The sequence below is a fragment of the Lepidothrix coronata genome, unplaced genomic scaffold, assembly GCF_001604755.1.
Source record: "Lepidothrix coronata isolate B3197 unplaced genomic scaffold, Lepidothrix_coronata-1.0 Scaffold327, whole genome shotgun sequence".
Taxonomy (NCBI): domain Eukaryota; kingdom Metazoa; phylum Chordata; class Aves; order Passeriformes; family Pipridae; genus Lepidothrix; species Lepidothrix coronata.
The window spans coordinates 256,812-281,776 of NW_016690507.1; the positions used below are offsets into that span (position 1 = coordinate 256,812).

The 24,965-nt window shown below is 52.9% G+C and overlaps 3 protein-coding genes across 3 annotated transcripts in view; 2 read left to right on the forward strand and 1 right to left on the reverse strand.

Annotated features, from left to right (window-relative positions):
• The window catches only part of CERS1 (ceramide synthase 1), a 12,059-nt gene extending 9,470 nt beyond the window's left edge, over positions 1 to 2,589 (forward strand). Inside the window, exons 4-6 of the mRNA XM_017838166.1 lie at positions 789 to 945; positions 1,477 to 1,625; positions 2,141 to 2,589. Coding sequence (XP_017693655.1) covers positions 789 to 945; positions 1,477 to 1,625; positions 2,141 to 2,183 — 349 coding nt within the window. The 3' untranslated portion in view covers positions 2,184 to 2,589. The remainder of the gene's footprint in view (positions 1 to 788; positions 946 to 1,476; positions 1,626 to 2,140) is intronic.
• Positions 2,590 to 2,735: 146 nt separating this feature from the next.
• GDF1 (growth differentiation factor 1) lies at positions 2,736 to 8,118 on the forward strand. Its single transcript, XM_017838180.1, has 2 exons — positions 2,736 to 4,457; positions 5,455 to 8,118. Exons 1-2 carry the CDS (start codon positions 4,193 to 4,195, stop codon positions 6,279 to 6,281), a joined length of 1,092 nt encoding a protein of 363 aa, XP_017693669.1. The 5' UTR covers positions 2,736 to 4,192; the 3' UTR covers positions 6,282 to 8,118.
• A 675-nt stretch (positions 8,119 to 8,793) lies between these two features.
• On the reverse strand, positions 8,794 to 24,733 carry UPF1 (UPF1, RNA helicase and ATPase). Its single transcript, XM_017838167.1, has 24 exons — positions 24,725 to 24,733; positions 24,289 to 24,431; positions 23,617 to 23,706; positions 23,198 to 23,365; positions 22,166 to 22,346; positions 21,542 to 21,703; positions 20,759 to 20,843; positions 20,494 to 20,592; positions 20,186 to 20,294; positions 19,164 to 19,323; positions 18,937 to 19,055; positions 18,520 to 18,684; positions 18,195 to 18,309; positions 17,929 to 18,072; positions 17,042 to 17,255; positions 16,744 to 16,861; positions 15,369 to 15,525; positions 14,357 to 14,499; positions 13,355 to 13,529; positions 12,580 to 12,661; positions 11,912 to 12,073; positions 11,549 to 11,766; positions 10,861 to 10,983; positions 8,794 to 10,745 (listed from the first exon to the last, which is right to left on the reverse strand). Exons 1-23 carry the CDS (start codon positions 24,731 to 24,733, stop codon positions 10,864 to 10,866), a joined length of 3,138 nt encoding a protein of 1,045 aa, XP_017693656.1. The 3' UTR covers positions 8,794 to 10,745; positions 10,861 to 10,863.
• Positions 24,734 to 24,965: the final 232 nt, after the last annotated feature.

Sequence of the window (24,965 nt, forward strand, 5' to 3'; positions counted from 1 at the left end):
GCTGGGCTTGTCGGCCCCATGCTGGGCTTGGAATCCTTCTGTAGTCACTTGGCTGGGCTTGGAATCCCTCTGTAGTGACTTGGCTGGGCTTGGAATCCCTCTGTAGTCACTTGGCTGGGCTTGGAATCCCTCTGTAGTCACCCTGGCGTCTGTCACCACTGAAGTGCCTGTGAAATTGTGCTCCCAGCGTGACAAATGACCCCGGGGGAGGAGGAGCTGTTCCCGTTTTTCCCGGGTTCAGCAGCAAGGAGCTGTTTTTTTTTTTTTTTTTTACCAGAAGGAAAAGGGAGGCAGAGCTGTCCCAGATTCCAGCCCTCGTTGCTCCCCTTGGGGCGAGGCAGGAGGGAAACAAAGGGATGGAGGATGGGGATGAGCGACTTGCAGCTCGTCACCCCTCGTCCTTTTGGCCCTGCCTCCCCCTCCCTGGGCTGCTCCAAAAAAGCAGAGGAGCAACAAGAGGCTCATTTTGGGGGATAAACTGGGGGTGCACAGGATGAGGAAAAGCTTCCAGCTGTTCTCCCCTCCTGTCCCCTGCTCAGCTGGGACAATCTGCAGCGTGGACCTGCCCCTGCCCTGAGCCCTCTGTGCCCACAGGAACGATGTTCTCCCTTTCCCTGGGTCTGCTGAAGCCCTGCCTGGAGCCAGACCCATCCCAAAACAGATGCCAGGAGCAGGGGCCGGGGTGCCAGGGGAGCTGCCCGGGGCTGCCAGGAGCAGGAGGCCGTGCTGGGGAAGCTGGGCTGGGTCTCTCCTCTCCTGGGGGGCCACTAACCCCCCCTGCTCCTCTGCCCCGGCAGGTTCTGGTTCCGTCTCTACTGGTTCCCCCTCAAGGTCCTCTATGCCACCTGCTACTCCAGCCTCCAGTCGGTCCCAAACATCCCCTTCTACTTCTTCTTCAACGCTCTGCTCCTCATCCTCACCCTGATGAACATCTACTGGTTCCTGGTGAGTGGGGGGGCTCGGCCACCCCCGCCCTTGCTGCTCCCTCCCCCCTGCTCCTGCCCGGTGCCTGCTGCCTGTGCAGGGGCTGCAGGGCTGGAGGAGCCTTTGGAGGGGAGCAGGGAAGCCCCTGTTGGTTCCTGGGGGGGCTCCTGTGCTGGAATTCCGACCATCTCACACTCCAAGGACCCCTGGGGAGGGAGCGACAACAGCGGCTGGGACAGGCTGGGATTTGATCAGGGTGTGAATGTCCTGGCACCCCCCCAGGCATTGGGGAGGGGGTGGAAAGGGTGGATGTGGAGGGATCACATCAGGCAGAGCAGGGGAGCACCTAATTCCATCATCCTGCCTGATTCCATCATCCTGCCTGATTCCATCATCCCGTGGGATGAAATCGGGTGAGGGGAGTTGCAGGAATTCTGCCGCGGGTCTGAGCCACGTCCAGGGGGGTGCTGCCCTGCCCACGTGGGGTCTGGGGGGTGGAACAGCTCCAAACCTTTGGGATCTGTGTCTGAGGGTGTCTCTCCCCCCTCCCAGTACATCGTCCTGTTCGTGGCCAAGGTGCTGATGGGGCAGATGCAGGAGGTGAACGACGTGCGCGAGTACGACGTGGAGGACACCGGGAAAAGCGCCAGGGCCCGGAAGAGGGAGGCTGGAATCCAACTGCCCAAGGCTCTGAAGGAAGGGTACGTGGGCAGGGGGATGGCACACAGGGCCGTGGGATGGTTTGGGTTGGAAGGAACAGGGAGATCATCCAGTGCCACCCCACAAATCCCACTATCCCAGGGTGCTCCAGCCTGGCCTTGGACACTCCCAGGGATGACACACACACAGCAACTGTGGGTGAGGGGAAGGGACACTGGTGACCTCCCTGGAGCTGCTGTCACAGGGCTCACCCCCGGGCTGGAAGATGGGCATAAAACATCGCTGCAGGTGCCAGGAAGGACTTTAAATCCACGCCTGGGCATCGTGGGGTGCCCACCCATCTCTGTCCCGTGAATCCTCACCCAGCCCTTCCACGTGGGACCGGCTCTGTCTTGGGGCTGCTCCCTCTGAGCTGTGCTGGGGGATCCCCCAGGGCAGCTCTGGCTGAGCGGGGGCAAACAGGACAATCCTGCTGGGACAGGGGTGGCCTCAGCAGCGAGGGGGGACGGTGGGTGTGGGGACCAGGCCCACCGAGCGCTGCTCTGCTCCCCCACAGGCTGCACCTCAGGAACGGGCTCGTCAAGGACAAGAGGTTGTGAGGGCGGCGTGGCCGTGGCAGCTGCCAGGACCTGGCACCGACCAGGACCCTGCACTGGGAGCCAGCGAAGGAAAGGCACGAGGAGAACTTCATCCCTGACCCCCTTCCCTCCCCTGCCCGGAGCCGGGGAACAGATGCCACTGACAGGATCGGGCCCCTCCGGGGGGCTGTGACCAGGCTTCACCTGGTGCTGGGGGGCTCCCCTGTGGCCCCCCTTCAGTTGGGACACTGGTGGCTTTTGCTGGTCCAGGTAGGATTTGGAGCTGGCTTTGGGTCCCCTGGTGTTCCTCCCGTCGCTCCCGTCCTCAGTCCCGCCGTGATTCCCCCGACTCTGCTGTTGGACCCTCCCACCGACCCTTCCCGAAGGATCGGGGAGGGAAAAACCTCCTCTCCTGCCCCGGGAAGGGGAGCCCGAAGCCAGCCCTGCTCCAGCCGCCGGGCGAGGTGATGACGGGCACCTCGAGGTGATGAAGGGCACCTCGGAGCCTTCCTCCTCGGGAGGGGTCACTGGCACGGAGCTGCCCACCCCTGTCTGGGGCACAGGCGCTTCCCACGAGCAGCTCTGCCTGGAAAACCAGCCCTGGAGTGTTATTCCAGCCTCCTGTCCCACCAGGGGAGAGCCAGGAGAGACTTAATTTGCTTAAGAAGCCTGTGTAGGTCTCACAGTCACTTCAAAAACCAGTCCCAGTCCCTGCTGGGGGTCCCTGGACCCTCCCCCAGCACTGCCCACTCACTCCAGGGAAGAACAAAGAGTTCCTGCTCCCTGTGTTGGTTTTCCAGGCAGCTCCAGCCTCGGAGGGTCCCCAGGCTGGGCTGGGGGTCCCTGTCCTGGGAAGCCCTGTGGGTTTTAGTCCCTCAGACAGAGCTGTCCCGTTGCTGCCCACCCCCAGCTCCCTGCTGGGGACTGGGCAGCGGATCCAGGGTGTTAATTCCATGTTTTAATTGCCGGGTTGGTTTTCCCGTGGTTGGTCTGTCGTGTGGACTCGGCTCCGGGCTCGTGGTGTGAGCCAGGGGGGGAAAATTCCTGGCTGGGAAAATTCCTGGCTGGGGCTGGTGGGAACTGTCCCAGGCTGTGGCAGGACCCGTCACCTCCTCTGGGCAGTGTCCAAGGGGTGTCTCAGTGCTGGGCATCCTCGGCTTCCAGTGGAATTTGAGGGAAATGAGGGGACCTGCTGTCCCAGGACGGGCCGGAGCAGAGCTGGGGCAGGGCAGGATGGGGGGAATGAGGGTCCCTGGTCACCACGGGGGTGATAAACTCGATTTTACAGCGTTGGCTTTGAGCTGGTGGCCAGGTTTTTTGGGAGGGGGAGATGGCAGCTCTGCTGTGAGGGCCAGGAAGGGACTGGGGGTGTGACGGGGGGGGACACGGGGACCCCTCTGCCCAACTGGGGCAGGGACCCCCCCGGGCTGTGTGTCCTGAGGGCAGGGCACTGTGTGAGGCAAGACTTTGATGGTTTGATGTGCTGGGAGTTGATGGCCTTGAGAGAGAAGCATCGGTTGCATCAAAAAAAGCTGATTTGGGGGGAGGGAGGAAGGGGAGACCCGGCCCTGTATCCGCCCCTGGATCCAGGGGGGGATGTCTGTGCCATGTGGGGCTTCCCAGCAGCTTTGTGTGGGAAGAGCAGCCACCAGGGATGGTTTGGGGTGGGGAGAGCAGCCCCTTCCCTGCCACCAGGGATGGTTTGGTGTGGGAAGAGAAGCCCCTTCCCTGCCACCAGGGATGGTTTGGGGTGGGAAGAGCAGCCCCTTCCCTGCCACCACGGACGCTGTTGTTGACCCTGGACGGTGTGGAGATGTGGGAGAGGCTGTGGGAGCAGCACCAAGGGGTTAACAGGTCCCCAGGGGGGAGCCTGGAGGGACTCACACCCTCTGCCCAATCCCGGGAATCCCTCTGTGCTAATTGAGCACTAAGCAGATCAAAGGCTCCAATCAGGGAATCAACACCCCCCTGGCCTCATCTCCGGGTCCCCAGCCCGGGCTGCCCTTTGTCTGGAGAAGGAGAGCAGGGCAATGTGGCTTCTCCCCAGCCTGGCCTGGGCTCTCCTGAGCCCCGTCCTGGGGTCGGAGCTGAGCGTGCAGGAGAGTTTGTTGTTGAAATCCTTGGGCCTGAGCACCAAGCCCAGCCCGAAAACCCCCGTCCCGGTGCCCCCCGTGCTCTGGAGGATCTTCCAGAAGAGAAAGACGCCTCCCCCGACGGACAAAGACCCCCTGGATGCCTGTAGGGTGGAGGAATTTAATGTCCTCGGGAACATCATCCGAGTCCTCGCTGACCAAGGTACAGACACGCTTTTGGGGCTTTTGGAGGCCCCTCATTCTCTGGGATGAGAGGCTTTGCCTCATTCCTTCCTTTCCCTGAGGCTGAGGGAGGGCAAGGCAGTGCCCAGAGCTGGTTTCCAGGAGAAATCCCTGCAGAGTGAACACGGGTCCCCGGGGATGTTGCAGATGGGTTATTCTCAGTTTAGGGGTGAGGGTGTGGGGCTGTCCTGGAGCCCCCTAAAGCCACCCAGAGGTGCTGGTTGGATCCCAGGTGACTGGATTGGCCTGTTGGGCTCACGGTGGTGGAGGTGACTCCTCACCTGGGCAGGGGGATGTGGCTCCATGGCCGGGTCTGTGGGTGCAGGGTCGGGCAGGGATGGGATGCTCGACCCTTTGGCTGTGTCCCCCCTTCTCCTCATTGATCCCACACCTCTGGCTGACCCCACAGCACATCTGGCTGACCCCACAGCACCTCTGGCTGACCCCACAGCACCTCTGGCTGACCCCACAGCACCTCTGGCTGCTCAGCCCCTCAGAGCCCTTCTCAGTTCACTGGGAACTGTTCGGTCCCTTTGAGGTCTCGAGGCACCACAGAACTCCTTTCTCTTGTGGTTCCGGTTTTCCCATGGAAACCAAGGGCTGGATAAACCAGGCAGCTCCCCGGATTTGCTGCTGTTTTGCCCTCCTTTCCCTTCCATCCCAAACCCCTCCCTGTCCTGGGGGAGGTGGTTGCAGCTGGGGAAAAATAACACCTTGAGATGTGAAGTAGCACCCAGAGGAGATGCTGGAATGGCAGCAGCATCCCAGTGCCACAGGCTGGAGCCCAGTTTGTGCCTCCAACCCTTCCTGAAGGCCATGCCAGGGGGCTGTTCGCCCTCCCTGCAGCCTCATCAGCTCCATCCAACCCTGCCAGCCCCGTCTTCCTCTTGCTGTGCTCAAATCGGAGCCCTGGGAGGCCGATCCTGCCCAGCCCCAGGGTCCAACCGCCCCCACCTCTATTTCTCCCTCTCTGTCAGGCCCCTTCATGCCCGAGGAGCAGCCCCAGGGGTGGCTGTGCCTGCGGAAGCGCCTGTTCTTCAACCTCTCCGTGCTGGAGGAGGGCGAGCGCTTGACCATGGCCCAGCTGGAGATCAAATTCCACCACAATTCCTACCACCCCTCCCGCCAGGGGCAGGTCTTTGAGCTGAGGCTCTTCCAGCCCCCCGAGGCGTCCCCCCCGGGGGTGCCCGAGCCCAGGCAGAGCCCGCTGGTGGAACAGTCCTTTGCTCAGCTGCACAAGTCCCTCCTCTTCAACCTGAGCGCGGCGGCGGCGAAGGAGCGGAGGACGCGCGGCGGGAGCTTGGGATTGATCCTGGAGATCTCGGCGGGCATCGTCGGGGCCAGCGGAGCCCCGCGGGACCTCTGCTCCGGCATCGACTCCTTCCTGGACACCTCCCTGCTGGTGGTGACGCTGAGCCAGCAGTGCCAGGCCCCCCGGAGGAGGAGGAGGAGGAGGAGGAGTGCCGGGCTGCCCCCGCTCACCCCGAGCAACCTGTGCCGGGCGCGGCGGCTCCACATCAGCTTCAGCGACGTGGGCTGGGAGAACTGGATCATCGCCCCCCAGGGCTACCTGGCCAACTACTGCCGGGGGGAGTGTCCCTTCCCCCTGACGGCCGAGCTCAACAGCACCAACCACGCCGTCCTGCAGACCATGGTGCACTCGCTGGACCCCCAGGGCACCCCCCAGCCCTGCTGCGTCCCCGTCAGGCTCTCCCCCATCTCCATCCTCTACTACGACAACAGCGACAACGTGGTGCTGCGGCACTACGAGGACATGGTGGTGGACGAGTGTGGCTGCAGGTAGAGGGGCGGCAGGGGGGTGGCTGCCGGGCGGAACAAACCCCCCAGGTGGTTCCATCCCCTCCGTGCCGCTGGTCGGGGAGTTTCCCGTGGCTGCGTCGGGGGGGTCGGAGAGCTCTGGGGTGGCAGGAAGGGATCGTGGCTGGAGTGGTTTAGGGCTGAAGTTGTGATTTAGGGCTGGAGCTGTGTTTTTTAGGGCTGGACTTGTGATTTAGGGCTGGAATTGTGATTTAGGGCTGAAGTTGTGTTTTTTAGGGCTGGACTTGTGGTTTAGGGCTGGACTTGTGATTTAGGGCTGGACTTGTGATTTAGGGCTGGACTTGTGATTTAGGGCTGGACTCGTGGTTTAAGGCTGGACTTGTGGTTTAGGACTACCTGGGTGCTGGGCTGGGATTATGATCAAGCCTGGTGCTGGTTTTCCATTCCCTGTTCCACAGGGGGTGGCAGCACCAGGCTGTGAGTCCCAGACCCCCCCTGAGCTGTTGTTGCTTTGGGTTCCTCGGCTCGGCACCTTTCTCGGGGCATAAACGGCTTTTGGGGGTGAAATGGGGCTGGGGGGTCCCCGAGAGGGGAGGAGGTGACTGGTGCTGAGGGCACGAGCTCTGGGTGACCAAATCCCACCCCCGGGGGGGAGGCAGAGCCCGGGGTGGGACACACGAGGTTTCCTCCCTGGCTGGGGGAGCTCAGCCCTGAGCTGGTTTTATGGTGACAGGGTGGCTTGGGGGGCCAGAGGGGGTGGGTGGCCAAATGCAACGGAGGTTTTGCCCCAAAAAAGCCCCCTGGGAGCTGCAGGATGGAAGTTGTGGCCGAGGGGGGGGGGCTGTGGTGGAGGGTGGGCACGGGCAGGGGGTCGGTGGCATCTTCTCCCCTCCCAACCCGCTGTGTCAGTATTAATTTACCTCATTTGCAAATGGATGAGCCCGGGGTGGCCTCTGTCCCTGAGTGTCCCTCTGTCCCCGCGTGTCCCTCTGTCCCTGAGTGTCCCTCTGTCCCCGCGTGTCCCTCTGTCCCTGTGTCCCCCCCAGGTGGCAGCCGAGCACCAGGCACGGGCAGAGCTCTCAGGCCCTTGTGCATTTTTAGGGTTATTTCGGGTTTATTTGTTGCTTTCTGGCTTGGCCCCAGGCCCCTGTAGTGGTATTTAACGCCCCTAACGAGCAGCCCCGGGCAGCAGGGCCCCAAATCTGCCCCGTCCCCCCTCCTTGACCACTTTTCTTCCACTTCCCAGCGCGTGGGCTCCGAGTTTTCCAGCAGCAGCTCGAGGTTTAAATCCCAGGCCTGGCTCCTGAGTGTATGTTCAAAGCCACCCCCAGCCCTTCAGGTGGGGCTTTCCTGACACCACTTTCAGGGTTTGTTTTTTTTAATTATTTTAGAGTAAGGGGTGGGAACAGAACAGGAGTCCGAGTTAGACTTGAATTTTTTCTCTTTTTTTTTTTGGAACTGTGAACCTGCCCCTGCGGCCTCTGTTTATTTTCTCTGCTGTTTTTTGTGTCTTCTTCGAGGTCTGATGAAGTTTTACCACCTCCTTTCCCCTCCCCCGTGGCAAGCACTGAGGGTTTAACCACTGTGGGGGTCCCCTGTGATGGTGTTTTTTTGCTTAACAACACCCCCTAAAATGTGTAGCTGAAGACCAAGACCGGAGCAGCTCGGGTACTTTTAGGTGTAGCTTTTACTAATCTTTTCCCACCCAGTTGTGTTTTCCTGAGAGTTCCAGGGCAAGCCCAGCCCAGCCCTGCTCCTGCTGAAACCCACCTCAACCACTGAAGATGTTCTAAGGGCTCAGAGTGGGGCTTAACTCCGGGGTGTTAAATCCTAGATTTGAGATCAAGAGTAAAAAAAAAAAACAAACAAACCAAACCTTGAAGTATTAATTGTTTTGTTCCTGTGCTGGGGCCAAGAGGGGACTCCTGACCTGCTCCTCCAACACCACGAAGGGCAAATGTCCCCCTCCAGCAGCCAGGGAGGCACTGGAGCCACCCTGGAGTAGCTACAAGGAGTTTATGCCCAGGGTGGTGCCCAGACCTGGCCTAAACCCCCCCAGGGTGGTCCCAGGAGCAGCTCTGCTGAGCCCCCAGCCCTGTGCCCCAGGGAAAAGCCATGTCCATGTTTACTGCAGTGCTGGACTGGGCCCCTCCAGGTCCAGCCTTTCCCAAATCCTGGGGGCTCCCACCCTGCACCACCCCCAGGGCTCGGAGCAGGGAAGAGGGTTGGGGCATTTCCCAGTTTTCCCAGTTGAGTTGTTCACCCCCCCCTCCCCCATGCTATGCACACCCCCCCACCACCACCACTTTTGTACTAGTCTGTGTTTAAAAAAAGTAATAAACTTGAAGTTTATACAATCAGACTAAGCTTTAATGAACGTTGCATGGTTTCCTCATTGAAACTTAAGGGGCCACCTTGAATGCAAGAGCTGTTTATTTTCATATTTTATTGATGACAAACAGGTTTTAAAACAAACTGAGACAAAAAAAAAAAAAAAAGAAGAAGAAAAAAATCAAAAGAGAGTTGTTTTTTTTTTTAAACACCGTGCTAGCACTGATGTCTGGATTTGTAAAACTCAGAGTTAACTGCGCTACAAAGGAAAAAACCAGCACAAAGCAGAGGCCAAGCATTCCCAGCAGTGAAATAAAGGGGCGAGGGGAGAGGAGGGGGCTACATTACTCATGGATAGCGTTGCACAGAGGGGTCCAGCTCAAACCTATCAGAAAAGTCTACGCCAACTATGCAGCCTACGGAAGGAAAAAAAATAAAAATTAAAAAGCCCTTCGGCAAATGTTAATAAATAAAACAGTCCATCCCACGAGGAAGGAAGGTGGCCTGTGTCTCCATTCTTTCACTGTTTGTGTTTTTTTTTAGAAGTCTAAACTCTGGAGGCTTTTGATGAGAAAAGAATGGGGTTGTGGGTTTGGTTTTTTTTGCAGTTCTCGGACTCCGGTCGGGGCGGGACCGAAGGCAAAGGGTGAACGTGTGTCCTGGGGTACTGGGGGGGAGACACCCTGGGGAAACTACAGCAAGAACAGGTTGTGAAAGCAGGGGCAACAACCCACGGAAAGGACAGGAATGGAAGGGCTGCCCCCCCCCCCCAGGTACAAAAAGTGGGGTTTTCACGGCGTCGAAGTACATTCATATGAGAGGTATTTTTGAGTTCTCCCCCCCCCAAAAAAAAAAGACTAGAAACACTTGGAGCCCTTTTGAGTATAAAGCTAACTTATCTCCAACTTGAAAAACAGCCAGGTTAGCGGATCACTCTCTACTGCTCTTGGCCAATTGGGAGGTAGAGGTCAGTCTGATTCAGGGGTCTGGTAAAAAAGGGGGCTCTGCAGGAATTGTCACTTCTCTGCTGTTCCTAGAAAGGTTTAGACAGAAATAAAACGCTCCCAGTGTTCCCACACGACTCGTTAAGACATGGGTACAACTTAGAAATTGGATGGCTTCTCTTTAATGTGCTGTTCTCAGCCCTGACTCGTCAGCCAGCATGGATGGCACGGCCCTGGCCACCACCTGAAAAAAAAGCTGCTCCGGGTTTGCTTTGCCAACACCTGGCTCTGGCACCTCCCTGCTCTCCTCACCAAAGCCTGACCCATTATCTCTAATTAAACCCAGCTCCTCAGAGGCCACCTTCCACCAACTGCCTGCTTTGCCCGTGAGTCCCACCTGGAGCCGTGGAGTCTTTCCTTCCGCACCAAAATAATCCCCGGGTTCCGCTCCTTCTCCCCCACATCTGCGGCGGCCAAAGCAGGGGCTGGTTCTGTTTTGCATCTTCCCTCCAGGGGCCGAAGGGCACAGGAACCCCAATCCCCTTATCAAGCACGAAGTTCATCTGACAGAAAGGCTTGTTTTTTTTCACAGAGTAAGAGTCCAGACAGTAGCCAATTAAAGCAGACAGAAAACACTTTGAAACCCTCCTCCTGCCCGAGCGCGCAGGCTCCTCTCACTCTAACTGCTATCCAATGTAGGAAGAAGAGGCTGATTGCTGCAACTTTAAATCACACTGAAAAAGTTCTCAAGGTTCGGTGCTCTAATTTAAGTTTTGTTTGAAACAATATTTTTTTTGTTTTTGTTGTTTGTTTTTTTTTTTTTTTTTTTTTTTTTTTTTTGTTTTTTAAGGCCCTTCTCTCGAGCGTGGGGGTGACTGGGGGAGCAGGGACTCAGCTGACCACTCCTTTTGGGGTGAGTTCCTTCCCAGCGAGGCGCCAGCAGGTCCGTCAGGGCTCTCTCTCCTCCGCGGTCTCCTTGTCTCAGTGAGCTATAGCAGTGGGCTCTCTCGCGCGCTCCTTTCTTTCTCTCTCTCTCTCTTTCTCTCTCTCTCTCTCTCTCCGTTGGTTGGTTTCTTTCTCCTGTTGCTCTCACACAGTGGTGCTTCAGTTTTAGCAGTGGAAAACAGGTATCCATTTTATTTTATTTTTTTTATTACCCAGAATAAAATGCTGATGAACTAAGCTCCACGCAAGCTTAGCTCTTCTTCCTCAACCTGGAAGCGAGGAGACAAAAAGGGGGCTGTGTCAGGGACAGCACCGCTCACACAGACCTTTCAGGAGCTTGGAGGAGGGGGAGGAAGCAGAGGAGGGACCCCCCGAGGTTCTTACACTCTAATACTGTGACAGTCCCGTCACTCCACCATGTTGATATGCACGTTCACCCTGGTAAGTTGAGTCCTGTGACAGCGCCACGTCAATCTGGGATTTAAACTCATCACCAAGGTAACTGTCCTGGAAGGGAAAGGCTGTGTAAAGCTCCTCATCACCCCCAGGTGCTCCCTCACGAAGCTTTTAGAACACCTGGGGGCCCAGGTTAAAGTCTGAGGGTCTGCTTGGGTTTTTAAAATCCGGTTTGGTGAGGAATTTGCGCCAAAAAGGGGGTTTTGGTGGCTCAAAGTTAAGGCTCCGAGCCGGGGACTCTCCCTCCCTCTCTCTTAGATACTCTGCTTCTAAAATGTAAACAGTTACTGCCAAAATATAGTACCCCTTAGAAATGAGACCAGCTCTGAGATGAGGGTTTTCCTCTCCCTGTCTGCTCTGAAAAGTAGTTAATGTCCTGCTCGCAAAGAGAAGGATGGAACGAAGTGAAACCTGCTTTTTTGTTAAGGCTGAGGGCTGGACATGCAGCACTTCACCTTTCTGCCCCAGTGTGCTCTGAGAGTCAGTGCAGGAGCACGAATTGGTTTCAGTTTCATTTCCCCCAGTGCCAGAACAAGGACGTGCCTGCCCACAGACACCAACATAAATCCCAGGAAAAGGTCAGACCAGACCAGACTACTCACCCAACGCTGCTTACCTGTGATAATTCTGGTTGGGAGAGCCCAGGCTGACTCATCTGTGAAGGCTGACTCATGGAGATATAGCCCTGAGTCAGGGGGCCCTGGGAGAAAGGCTGGGACACCACATCTTGGCTCGCTTGGCTGTTGGGAAGGTTGGACTGACTCGTCCCGGGAATCCCAAAACGGTTTTTCTGGCGCCCGCCACGACCCGTCTTTCCTTTGGGAGCCCCACGTCCTGCAAATAAGGTTGGATCCCAACCAGCAGTGAGGAGTTTGGCTCATGCAAACAGGTTCCTTGATCCCTCCCAGCCCTGGAAAGGGGGGTTCTGCCCCCTCCCAGCCCCGGAAAGGGGGGTTCTGCCCCCTCCCAGCCCCGGTACCTGCGGCGGGTCCGTTGGCCTGGCCGAAGTATCCCGGGGGTGGCATCGGGGGCATCACCAGGTTGAAGGGGATGGGAATGTTCATGGCAGTGACGTGGCTGGGGCCAGCACTGATCATCCCAATCTGGTCGTGGGTTTGGAAGTACATGTTGGATGGGCGCCCTGCAGAGGAGGAAGGAGGAGGAGAAGTGATCCTGAATATTTAAAAATCAATTTATAGCCCTGCTTTTTATTATCAGGCTCGTGAGCAGGATGAACCAGAAATGGTAAGGACAGGCCAGGAAGCACCAGTATTTCTGGTTCACTGTTTATTCCACGCTTGAAAATTCCATAAGCTCATCTAACACATGTTCATTCCCACAGTTACTCTGCCACAGAACCATCTGAGATTCCTGAAATGCTTCACACGCTCCCTTTTTCCCCCTCATTTTTCAGACATCCAGTTAGACTGGTAGGGGTTCTATATACACAGAGAGCAAAAACCAGGCAGATTATGAACATTTTCAGTCCTAAAACTCCATATTTTTCTGTAGTGGCTCTTGTAACATTTAAAAGCTTAAAGTGTGTAAAATACCACACCACCTCAAGGACCAGTTAGGGGGAAAAACCAAACAAACAAACAAACAAAATCAATCTATAAAGGTGCTAATTTTGATAATTTCCTTTACCTTGACTGCTCCTGTCATAGACAGATCCTGGAATAATGGCCTCACGTGCATCATACATGGCAGTGGTCATGAAACGGGCACCCTGCAAGGATTAGGGGAGTTAGACAAAGCCTCTGCCTTGAAAACTCTGCCCTGCAACCTCAGTGAAATAAAACCCCAGTAAAACCCCACAGATCACGTCCAGTTTGCAAGTGTTGAGGAAATGAATTAGTCCCAAGACATGGAAAACCTCTGGTTATTATTTCAGCTGCAGCTTGACCACGAGGAGTTCAGATTTTACAGGCAGCCTCCCTCCAAGTGTGAAACATTTGATGGGTTTTCAGCCTATTTGAAGGCCCTGGTGATAGTTTTTCCCCTTGTTCTACTCACACCACTGCCCTGTGAGGGCTGACAAGCTCCCCCCCAACAACTCCTTATTTTAAGTTAAAGAATCAATTATAAAACTTGCAGGTTGAGGGTTTGATGCAATGCTGTGAAGTTCACCTGCCTCATGAGCTTGCCCCTTCTACACAGAGCAGTTCCTTTATGCTTCATTCACCTCAGAACTCACCCCCTCAGGAAACTGTGCAGTTAAAAACCCCCCAAAATTCCAACCTAGGGACGGCTGAAGTAGCCGCTTCCCGGGGTCCCACCCCACCAACCAGGCCACGGAGAGTTCCAGGGGTGTGGGGCTGTGCTGGGGACTGTTCATTCCACCCATTTGCAACTGATAATGAATCAATAGACCCCCAAGTGTCCCCTGTGCCAGCCCCGAGGGGCAGCAGGGCTCACTCACGGGGTTGATGGTGTTGACGAGCTTGCGGGGTTTGCTGAACTGCATGAGGCTCTCCCGGAGGTTGTTCAGTGGTCCCTCCACCAGCACCTTCTGCTCCTTGTAGTAATTCAGGAGGTGATTCCAGAGTGGCTGCTTAGACAGGGCTTTGGGGTTCCCCACAATAATTACTCCATACCTGTGTGCAGCAGCAGAGGAGCTCGAGTTAAGTTTGTTAAAAATCAATCGATGTTGTGAATCAAATTAAACACTGATGGTGGAGCAGCCTCCAAATCCATCTCTCAGCTGAAGCAGCCAAGAGAGCAGGAGGTGCAACTGGTTTGTTTACAGCAGATGTTTTCCACAGCGTGACAAAACACCTGGAAGGAGGTTGCTGCAGCCACTTTCTCAACAGTCACAAACTTCCTCCTTCAGGCTTGCCCAACACGTCAGTGGGTGCCAACAAACACCACCTCCTGCTGGGTTCCAAAGCTCCCAGAAAACAAGGGAGACAACCAACATCGTGTTGGATTCCACATCATCTGTCTTGGAATCAAATCCCTTAGAAGCAAAAATGGTCCAAAAACGTTTTTTGGAAGGGATAAAGAAGCAGGGAAGGGATCTGTCCTGAGAACAGAGGGGAAGGACACAGGTTGAAAACTACTGATGCCAAATGGGAACACTGTCTGGGCTGAGAGGAACAGAGAGAGATGGCACAGGATGGTTTGGGTTGAAAAGGGCCTTAAGGCCCATCCAATCCCACCCCCTGCCATGGGCAGGGACACCTTCCACTATCCCAGGTTGCTCCAACCTGGCCTTGGACACTCCCAGGGATGGGGCAGCCACAGCTTCTCTGGGCAACCTGTGCCAGGGCCTCCCCACCCTCCCAGGGAGGAATTTCTTCCCAGTATTCCACCTAACCAGTCAGTGAAGCCATTCCACCTTGTCCTGTCCCTGCAGGCCCCTGTCCAAAGTCTCTCTCCATCTTTCCTGCAGGTTCCCTCCACGTGCCCAATCCCGCTTTACCTCGCCCTGGTAAGGGCCACGTTGAGCCTCCTGGGGTCATTGAGGAACCCAATCCCCTGGTGTTCGTTGGCCCTCACACAGGAAAGGATAATGAAGTCCTTCTCCCTGCCCTGGAAGGCATCCACACTCGCAATTTCCACTTCCTGCAACGGAGGAAAACACGTAAATCACGGAAGCCAAACAGTTCTGCCACCAACAGGCACTGCCAGACGTGCTGGCCACGCACTAACCCTGCCATCACTGGACAAAAATGTTACTTTTGGAATGAGGAATGATTTGGTAATTCCACTGGTCACGAAATAGTTTCCCCGGAGGAGAACAGAGAGCCTCAGTTTAGGAGGAATTGCTGTCGTGTTCAGTGCTTTATGGTCCTCCCATTTCCCCCAAACTGTGGGAATCAGCCCTTTGCTGGGATGCTGCCAGGGAGAATTCTGAGTATTCCTAAACCCCACAGGAAGAGAGGTCCAAATTAGCACTGCTGCTCCCAGCTCCCAGAAACCTGAATCACAGGGACAGATCATTCCTGGCACGAGCAAAAGTATCTCCACCAAGTTTCCCTTCAGTGAAAACACTGAGCGAGTTCCCAATATTGCAAAACAAGACTGGATTAAACATATAATTGCCTTGTTTGCAGCAACTAATTCTGATGTTTGGTAGAGGAGTCCCACTGATGGGAGGACATGTTCCCAAGCAAATAAATAGTATGATCATCAGAATTTACAGAGCTTGTTTTCCTGTGTGTCTCTTTATCCAAAACACAAACTTTTCCACAGCTGGAGCCCCAGTGGCCTCTCCCTTCTGGGCCTCAGGACCCTTCCTTTCAACACAGATCTCAGCAGGGCTTCCTCCTTTTACCTGTTCAGCTGCTCCCCTGGCCCCTGCAACCACCTCCCAAACTCCTCTCCCTGCTCTGTTTTAACCACAGTCAACTAAAAAGTGCAAAAATCCAACACGGACTGAAAATGAAAATATTTGTGAGGCTTTTCTGACTTCTCTGTGCTCTCATCTGTACCTGGTAGAGCTTGGTGTGCAGGGAGCCACTGAACTGCATGTACTGCACCAGGTAGGAGCGCTGCCCTTCATAAGGAGTGATGATGCCAATCTGGTCTGGTTTGGCACCAGCCTTCAGCAGCTTCGTGGTGATTTTCTCCACGTTGGCAGCTTCCGTCCTAGAGGGGACAGAGGTTGGATTATCCAAGGAGGATTAGACACATTAGGTCTCATTTTTTGCAGCTTAATGGGTCTAAAAACATTGAACACGGATGCTGTGAGGCCACTCCAATAAAAAGATCAATTCTGCACTGCTCAGACTAACTCAGCTCAGGAACATTCCCCACTGTCACCTCTCGACTCAGGCAACGCACAGATCTCACCCCAGAGGGACACAGGCCAAACCCAACATCTCAGAGGTCTCAGAATGACACAAATTTCTCCTTAGGTGCACCTCCACCTCCTCAGAATTACACAACTGGACTTCCTGGAACAGCAAATGGAACTTTTGGTAGAGTCAAATGTCCACGTGTGCTTTTATAACCAAGAGCATCAAAAACAACCCCAACCCTGCCGTGCAAACGGATCCTTCAGGTGCTTTATCTCAAAGCTTCAAATGCAGAACTGTTTTTAATGTCAATCAGCCAATTATTGTGCTGTTTGTTTGTGCACAATCTGCTCTGCTGTCTCCAGTCTTGCACATGCTGCTCAGGAAAGCAGACTGGGATTAAAAATATCTCAGCAGTTATTTTTCAGAGCTTGGTCTTGGTTTCCCTTCCAGGCACATGAACAAAACATGTACAACCAAGAGGAACAAAGTGGTTTAAGCTCCTTCTTTGACAAAGAAGTTGGACTGTGCAGAAAAAAAGGGTAGGAAAAAGAAAATTTAAATTCCCATCCCTTTTGTGCCACCACAAAAATCCAAGATTCAGGGCTCTGCTTCAGGAGCAGCTGGAATTCTGGCTTCAAAATGCAACTGGATCAGCATTTCCTGCTGTAACTGCAGTCAGTTTATTCATCCCACAGATCAGGCACTTTATCATCCCTTATACAACCTTACACAACCAGTGAAGGAAGACAAACTCCTCCACAGAGCAATTCAAACCCACTTAAGCTCTGAACTGCTCCCACTTGGTGCCTTTTTCTCCTGGTTTACTGTACAGGGAGCCCAGGGCAAACCAACCCCAACCTGCAGCTCAGGCTGCACCATCCTCCACGGCAGCTTTTGTTCAAGAGGCCCACGGGCCTTTTCAACTGGTCATTAATTACCCCTGAGGTTTTATTAACTCAGAACTGCTGCAGAGCATGGGAGTGAACAGCCCTGAGTCCTGGTGTCCCAGCACACGAGTGTGGATGTCAGAGGGGAGTTTTATTTTACCCGTCTGAGTTTTATTTACCTGTTCAAGTAAGAGGTGCCTGAGCTGGCAATCTCCTCCTGTCCTTGGGTGACGTAGAAGAACATTGGTTTGTCAGGCTGTGGCCACTGAAAGTCAAAGCCTTTCTTCACTCGGTCAGCTGAGGAGCAGGAGAACAGCAGGAGGAACAAAGTTAACAGGAACACTCGGATACTTCCATAAATAAATACTTCAAACTAGGGGCAGCGGTAACTCTTTTCATTCCAAAGGAATAACCCAGGTTAAAGAAGCCTGTCTTTGACCTCCCCAGTGCCTCTGGGGGAGCAGAGTGGCTGCTCACCTGCAGTGACCCCGTTCTGGAGCGAGCCCTCGTAGAAGATGTTGGAAGGGAAGGCGCTGAGGGCGGGATGCATCCGGTACTGCACCTGGAGCCGGATGGGCCGGATCCCCAGCACCACCAGCCTCTCAAACAGGGACTGGGACAGCCCAGCCTTGGCAGCTTTCTTGCACATCACCACGGGCCCCAGCTGGCAGTGGTCACCCACCAGAATGAGCTGTGGGGAAGAAGAGCGCGTAGAGAAAGTTTATTTTCTGAAACTTGCTTAAAACAGTGGCAATGTCCTACTGAAATATATAGAATCACAGGGTGGTTGGGGTTGGAAGGACCTTAAAAGATCATCCAGTTCCACTCCCTGCCACGGGCAGGGACACCTTCCACTCTCACAGGTTGCTCCAACCTGGCCTTGGACACTTCCAGGGATGGGGCAGCCACAGCTTCTCTGGGCAACCTGTGCCAGGGCCTCCTCACTCTCACAGGGAATAATTTCTCCCGAATATCCAATCTAAACCCACCCTCTGTCAGCTCAAACCATTGCCTGATGTATTAGTAACTTCCCAGTCTGGCTTGTGATAAGCTTCAGGTCTCACCTAAGGCTTAGGAACCTTTAGTGCCAACTCGCTTTGCAGCTGATCATTTGGAAATAAAAGCTTATTCAGCCTCCAGATTGTTCCAAGAGCAGAAACTGTTCCAGGCAAAGATTACGCCATGGAAACCGAGAGCTGACAGGACTAACACGACCCAGAGTCGCTCAGGTTTGTACCATGGAGGTGCCTTTCAGGAAAAGGGAAGAATTCTGCATCCCTGCGTGCCTACACGGGGAATGTCACTGCTTGGTGCTGCCTGCTGGATTTAGAAACTCCTTCTGTGCTGGAATGCAAGGGGCTCACCTGCTTTGCTCCCAGCACAACGGGCACCATGCACTCGGGCTCGGTGGCCTGGGTGCTCTCATCGATGAGGATGGAGCGGAACTGCATCTTGGCCAGCCTGGGATCCCCGGCCCCCACGCAGGTGCAGCAGATCACATCCGCGTTCTGGGACACAAACACAGCACCAGTCACCCAACTCCCAGCCCAGGAACGCCCCCAAGGTGCTCTGAGCTCCAGCAGCAGGCTGCAGCTCAGGTCAGGGGGGAGCAGAGCACGGGGATCCTCACCATGAGCAGCTCCCGCTCCGCGGTGCGTTTGAGCGCCCGGTAACGCTTCTCGTCGGCAGATGAGAGCTCTCCAGTCTCATCTTTGAGCTGCTGCAGTTTCTGAAGCTCTGGCATGCTGCAAAAAAAAATAAATAAACAAATCAGGAATTTTGCTTTAGGGCCTGACTGTTTGTAGGATCACAGGGAAAGTAATTTTTAATAATTTTAATAATTTAATCGTGACGCGTACAGAAGAGCAAAGTCAAGCAAACAACTGAGCTACGACAACATCCACCAGTCGTGTCCCTCACAGCACCAACACCAGGGGGTTCTGCTCGTTCCTCACCTGTCCATGTTCCTGATCTGGTTGTGCAGTGCCAGGAAGGACACGGGGGAGTCGATGGCCTCCCTGCTCTTGGCACACAGACGCACCACCTTCAGCCCGGTCTGGTGGATCTTCTCGGTGAGCTGGTCCACGGCGATGTTGCTGGGGGCACACACCAGCACGGGCCTGGGGAAACACCAGCCAGCAAGGCTCAGGAAGCTGCAGATTTTTCTCCACTAGACTCGTGGTAAAACAACGTGCAATGACACCCCCTTCTGAAAATAATAAGCTGGGGAAGGGTATTTGCTGAGCCCGGCCCAAGCCTTCCCAGAAAATGGCAGTAAATGATAGGAATGAGTTTGGGGTTTAAAATCAAGGTGATTCCTTCCATTAAGAAAGTCACCTCGTGCATCAAGACTCGGAGAGAGCAGTTCTTACCCGTTGCCCTGTCTGGCCAGATGATACACGATGGTGGCTGATGTCACTGTTTTCCCAGTGCCAGGGGGACCCTGAATAAGGCTCAGAGGACGCTGCAGGACAGTTTTCACAGCATAAACCTATAAAAACGGGGTTTATTGCTAATTTAGCATTCAATGCACAGGATGTTGAAGTTGTTTAACCTCCATTCCTAAATCCTTCACGTAGCAAAGGGGAGAGGGGGCTACCTGAGAGTGGTTGAGATCAGGAAGTCCTTGTGCTGTGAAGCGCTTTGGCAACTGGCATTTAATAATCACATCTTCCACCTCGTGGCCCAGCAGCTTGTGATAGATGTACCCAGACACTGAGGTCTCATCCACAGCAAAGGTTTTGAGAGCACTCTGCATCCTGAAAGGAGGGAAGGGATGAAAAATAAGTCAGGGAGATCAGCATGACCTCAAGTCAACCATCCCCTGCCAAGGTTCGGCAGACAGCGGGCACAAATTGAAATTACACTTCTTGGAAAAGAGAGCAGTGGAAAAGACTTACTAAGAGAGTTAAGGGACAAAAAAGTTACACTCTCAGAACACAGAGCTTGTTTTTCTCCATGTGAACATTACAAAGGAACCAGAAAAAGGTGCAGAGGGACACCAGCCTTTGGCAGAAGCTGGGACGGGGATTTTAGGTGCAAGATTTGAAGAAAAATTGCACTCATAATAAAGAATAGGATATATTGCTACTACTACTACTAGGATATACTAATAAAAGGAAATTCTAATATCCTAATAACAGGATAATAAGCCAACTTACAAAGTGCAGTACAGATGTGGCTGAAGCCCTTTGACCCCAAATGCCTTGAAATTTTAACCAGTTAAAGCAACTCCAAGCTCAGGAATGCCAACTAAAACCAGGCACCACTTCCCTACAGAGGAAGCTGAACTACAAAACTGTTTTTCTTCTCACATTTCAAGTATTAATAACAGAAGGTGAATTCCCCCCTTTGATGTATTTGCAGCAAACCTTAAGAGTGCCTTCAAAATGGGAAAAACTGACCATTTTAAGACATTCAGGTAATTCCATTTCTAGTCAAAAATCTAGTTGCTCTATGAAGCAGGTGTTCCCACACTCCACACACTGAGATTTCTGATTGCTGGTGTCAAAGTAACACGAATTTTTCTGGATCAAAAACACCCATTGGAGGCAAAGAGAAAAAAAAAAACCACACAGGGAACCTGCACCAACCACGTGCCAGGTTCTGTTTTCCCAATACCTGTCAAAGGAAGTAGATTTCCATACAAAATCCACTTGGAAGTTGTGAGTAACTTCCACAGGGGCTCCCACGCTGCTCCTCAGCTCGATGGCAATCTCATCACCATAATCTGTAGAACCTCGTTAAGTAGTAATTTATAGCAACAATTTGAATTTTATTTTCCCCAATTCCGGTCATTTTTTTTTTTTTTTGACAGCAACATCCCCCCAGGACAAATTGAAATTATCTCAGAATTACTTCTGGACTTATTTAATGGCTTCTTGGAGAGGCTGCAGCTCCAGGCTGAGCTTTATTTAAGTAAAGGATACTATCAGGAACTTTGATAACGTGACCAATTCCCTTCCACAGCGGGGCCAGGTCTCCTTTGTACCTCAGGCAGATCTCATCTCCTTGCATGAGCCTCATGTCTGCAAAGGAAGGGGAAAAAAAGGCTCTCAGCAACCATCTCCCACCACAGAAACCCTTCAAGAACTACCTGCTGTCCCAGGTCAGATCCTCACGGTTCTTCAAACATTGATTTTTTTTTTCACCGGGTACAAAAAACCCCCCACAAAACAATCCAGTTGTCATTACCTGAGTCAGTCTTTGGCAAAGTGAAATAAGCAATTCTCTTCTTGTTCAAGCCCAGGTCCCATCTGACTGTGATGTTATCTTGGGTCTAAGGGTAAAAGAAAAAAAAAAAAAAGGCATTTATTATGTTCTTAAAGAGCTGTTTTTTGTGTTCTTAAAGAGCTGTTTATTGTGTTCTTAAAGAGCTGTTTATTGTGTTCTTAAAGAGCTGTTTATTGTGTTCTTAAAGAGCTGTTTGCCAACTGTGCTTCAAAACACCAAAACCTGGCGTTCCAGTGTCACAGAAATCTGGATTTCTTGCTCTGGACTGAGCTGCCACCATCTGCAGGAGGTTAATTCTGTTCCACAAAAGGGAGTTGTGAGAAACAAAGCCCTAATCAGCACCTGGGTTATTCTCTCCTCCACCTCCCCAACGCTCCCGAAGTGCTTCCATGACCTCACAGAACTCAGGTTTCACTGGCAGGTCCCACCGAGGTCCTGCAGGTCACCAGGGGAACAACACACAGGGGGGGAGCTCAGGTTGCAGCTCCGGGACAGAACATTGTTCTTGGAAAGAAAAACTTCCAACACAAAAAACATGGAAGCTCCCAAGTGTTTCGAGCTCTTAAAAAAAGAAAAATCTCAGTTGGAGGATTTTTCTTTCCTCTCCCACTGATATTACATCCCAGTAATTAAGATATTTATTCCACTTAAGGCTTCCTTCAGTGCTCTAACAGTGACCCTGAGTTTGACACCAGAGGACTGGTCAGAAAACCCCTCAAACAGGCAAATTTCCAAGCAAATTACCTGAGATTCCTTGAGTTTCTTGTCATAATCTGCCTCAAGCTTGACTAGAGGACCAAATATATTTTGGTATTGATAAGCATCTTCGTATCTAAGCAGGACGTGCTGTGGTTCTTCATCCACACCAGGCTTTTCCAAGTCCTCCAGGGTTGCAGATGGATTTTCCTGGAATTTAAAGCACAGGTGTTTCGTTTCAAAGCCTGAAGGATAAAGAAGTGACACCAGGATTTGTGCCTTGGTACCACAGGGAGTTGCACCAAGGTGTAAAAGCTACACCAAGGCATTCCATTAAGTCCAGCCAGGCCTGTCCTGCTCTAAGGGGTGTACAGAGAAACCCCTCAAAAAATAATGATTAACAGCCCAGCTGCTCAACACCTAAAGCAGAAACCCGTGGGAAGACTTGATATGGGGAAAGCTGCTTTTTCAGATGGCTGAAGAACCTAAAGGTGAAGCTTTCCCACTCTGAACAACAAATCCCTGAACCCTCTGGCAATTCCCATTGTCCAGGGGTGTGATCTCAGTATTTCCCTGCCTTACCCAGTGGTCAAAAATCTTTTCCCTCCTTCCCAGCACCCCGGAATTGGCACTTTGGGAAGAGCTGAGCCGTGTTTGAGGAGCAGCAGGTACCTTCCAGAGCTCCTCCAGCTTGTTGATCTGCTGGGCCGTGATCTGGCGGGCCCGGAGCTGCTCCTGCTCCGACGGGATCTTCACCAGCCAGGAGAGGAAGCAGCGATCCTGGATGAGGGGCTGCCACTGGGAACTGTCCCAGTTGATGTCCTTCAGGCTGCTCTGGCTGGCACAGGGCTGCCTGCACGACCAAAACAAGGGAAAAAAATTAATGATTACACACATGTAAGGAGTAAAACTGGGTTTGGTGTGTGGCTCCTGAAACAACTCAAATATCTCGGTTAAAAGGGGGGGGGAAAAAAAGGCAAAACAACCCCCCCAGTCTGCTGTGAAAATTAAGTTTTTTAGCTCTTGTGTTTGTTGTTTCAACACTGGGAAGGGTCAGTGTTGTAAGAAGTGTTGGTTGGGTGTTTCTAGGGCTGAAAATGTCTGCATCTAAAATGTCAAACATGACACCCTTGGGAGTGGTTACAGTCCATTATAGCAGAAAATGGGATTACTTCCCATCTGCTGCTTAAACAAGTAGGACTCATTCCACAGAAACACACTGGCCACTGTCAAATACAAGCTCAGTGACAGCACTGAATTAAAATACAGTTATAAAACCTGACTGGACCTGTCAGAGAACAATTCCTGATTTACTGCTGTCTCCAATGGTTCCATGAGCTGAGAGGAAAAACACCCTGTGGAAGAGTCACTACTCCAGAGTAACTTCCTGGACTGGTCTGTTCCTCTTCCAAAGCTGAAAAATCTCAGGTAAAAAAGGGGTAAAAAGGGGTAAAAACCCCCACCTTTCTCCCACCAAGGAATCCTTCCTTTGGGAGAAATATTTCTCTATAAAACTCCAATATTTGCCCAGCATGACAGAACTTTCCTTCCCTGCATTACCTGCTTGCAACCCTGAAGTCTCTACGACCATCCCAAGGAAAAAGGGGTGGCAAAACAAGAGCATAAAAGGTATTTTGGTGCAAAATGAAGGCCAAGAGCTGCCCTTCAGAAAGCACAAAGGTGGCAGCAGAGGCCTCCTCTCACCTGCACAGCAGAACAACCACGGAGTCCGCCTTGGCTGGGATGAAGCCCAGGAGGAAGACGTTCCGACAGCCACAGTTGTAGCATTCCAGGACGGTCTCCCCCAGAGGTCCATCCTTGTGCAGAGTCACCTCTTTGCACTTGGCTCTCACCAGGTGGTTCACAATGTGGCTGAAACCAAGAGAGGAGATGCATTTGTAGCCAGTTCGTGGGAAAGTCACGTTTAGTCCCGACTGAATTGATTAAAGGCACAAATAAAATCTATTTATTGTGGCTCTTTTCACCCACCACCACTGGTTCCTCAGTGTGTGGGTGTTTTGAGGTAGTTTAGTGTCCTGAGTAAGTGGCAGCCACCACGACACTTCCAAACAAACCCCCTAAACCCGGAATTGTCCCAAGATTCCCCTCCTGTCACCCCTTACCTGCCCGAGGTGTTCCCACGCCCGTTACAGAACCACTTCTTGCTGGTGTTGCAGTAAACCACACAGGCAGGGTCGTGGATCCCACAGTAACTGGAGTTCAGGAGGAAAGAACCAGGAAGTGATTGGGTGATTGCTCCCAGGAAAATTCCAATATGAGATCTAAGCCATTCAGCAGTGCCCAAAAATAAGGGGAAGTGAAGACTGGGGAACACGAGGGGTGGGAAGGGCATGGGACACGAGCCAAGCTTCTGTTCTGAGGCACAAATATTTTAATACTTCCCACCACTGCCATCCCTGGGGTGGCTGATCCTTGTCTTTATTCCCTCAGGGAGTTCAGAGCTGACCCTCCCACCACTGCCATCCCTGGGGTGGCTGATCCTTGTCTTTATTCCCTCAGGGAGTTCAGAGCTGACCCTCCCACCACTGCCATCCTTGGGGTGGCTGATCCTTGTCTTTATTCCCTCAGGGAGTTCAGAGCTGACCCTCCCACCACTGCCATCCCTGGGATTGACTGATCCTTGTCTTTATTCCCCCAGGGAGTTCAGAGCTGACCAGGAGTGGATGTGGCAGCTCTAAGTCTGTCCAGGAGCTCAGAGGGTCTCAAAATGCCCAAATCCCCCCTTCATTCCCACCAAATGCTCCTTCCCTCTGGGAATAAAGCCTGGGTTTTACCTGCAGGCATGCACAGGGAGATCCTTGGTGTAGTAGGTGTCCTCCTCATCCTCCTCAAAGTTGAGCTCTGCCAGGAGCTGGCTGGTCTTGGCCACGTTCTCATCCACAGCCCCGTTCTGCAGGATCCCATCGGGACCATTCACCTGGAACACAGCTCAGAGCTCCAGTTCTGCCCCCAAACCACCACAAAGCCAAGGAAAACCACCCCTGCTCCTCCCAGCAAACGCTTGTGTTTCCTTTAAAACCCTCAACAGGGAAGAAAAATGTTCCTAAGAGCCGAAAAACACACATTATGGACTCAATCCATCAGCTCCTGTTTTACAGGAATATTTATTTAAACTCCAGCTGATAAGTGGGGGGGGGGAAAGTTGCCAAAAGGAGATTGCTTTGCTGCAGTCCCATTTTTCCACAGCCTTACATAACTCCTAATCAATACCTGCCCCATTACCTCCTGCTTCCTGGGATTAGTTAAACTCTCCAACTGATAAGTGAGGGGGGAAAAAAAAGTTGCCAAAAGGAGATTGCTTTGCTGCAGTCCCATTTTTCCACAGCCTTACATAACAGAATTCCATTTAAACAATATTCCAGCAGGATCAAACACTGGGGTTTTGTTGTTTTTTTGGTTTTTTTTTTTCCCTCCTATTTTTTTTTTTTTTAATTTCAGGAATCCACCTGAA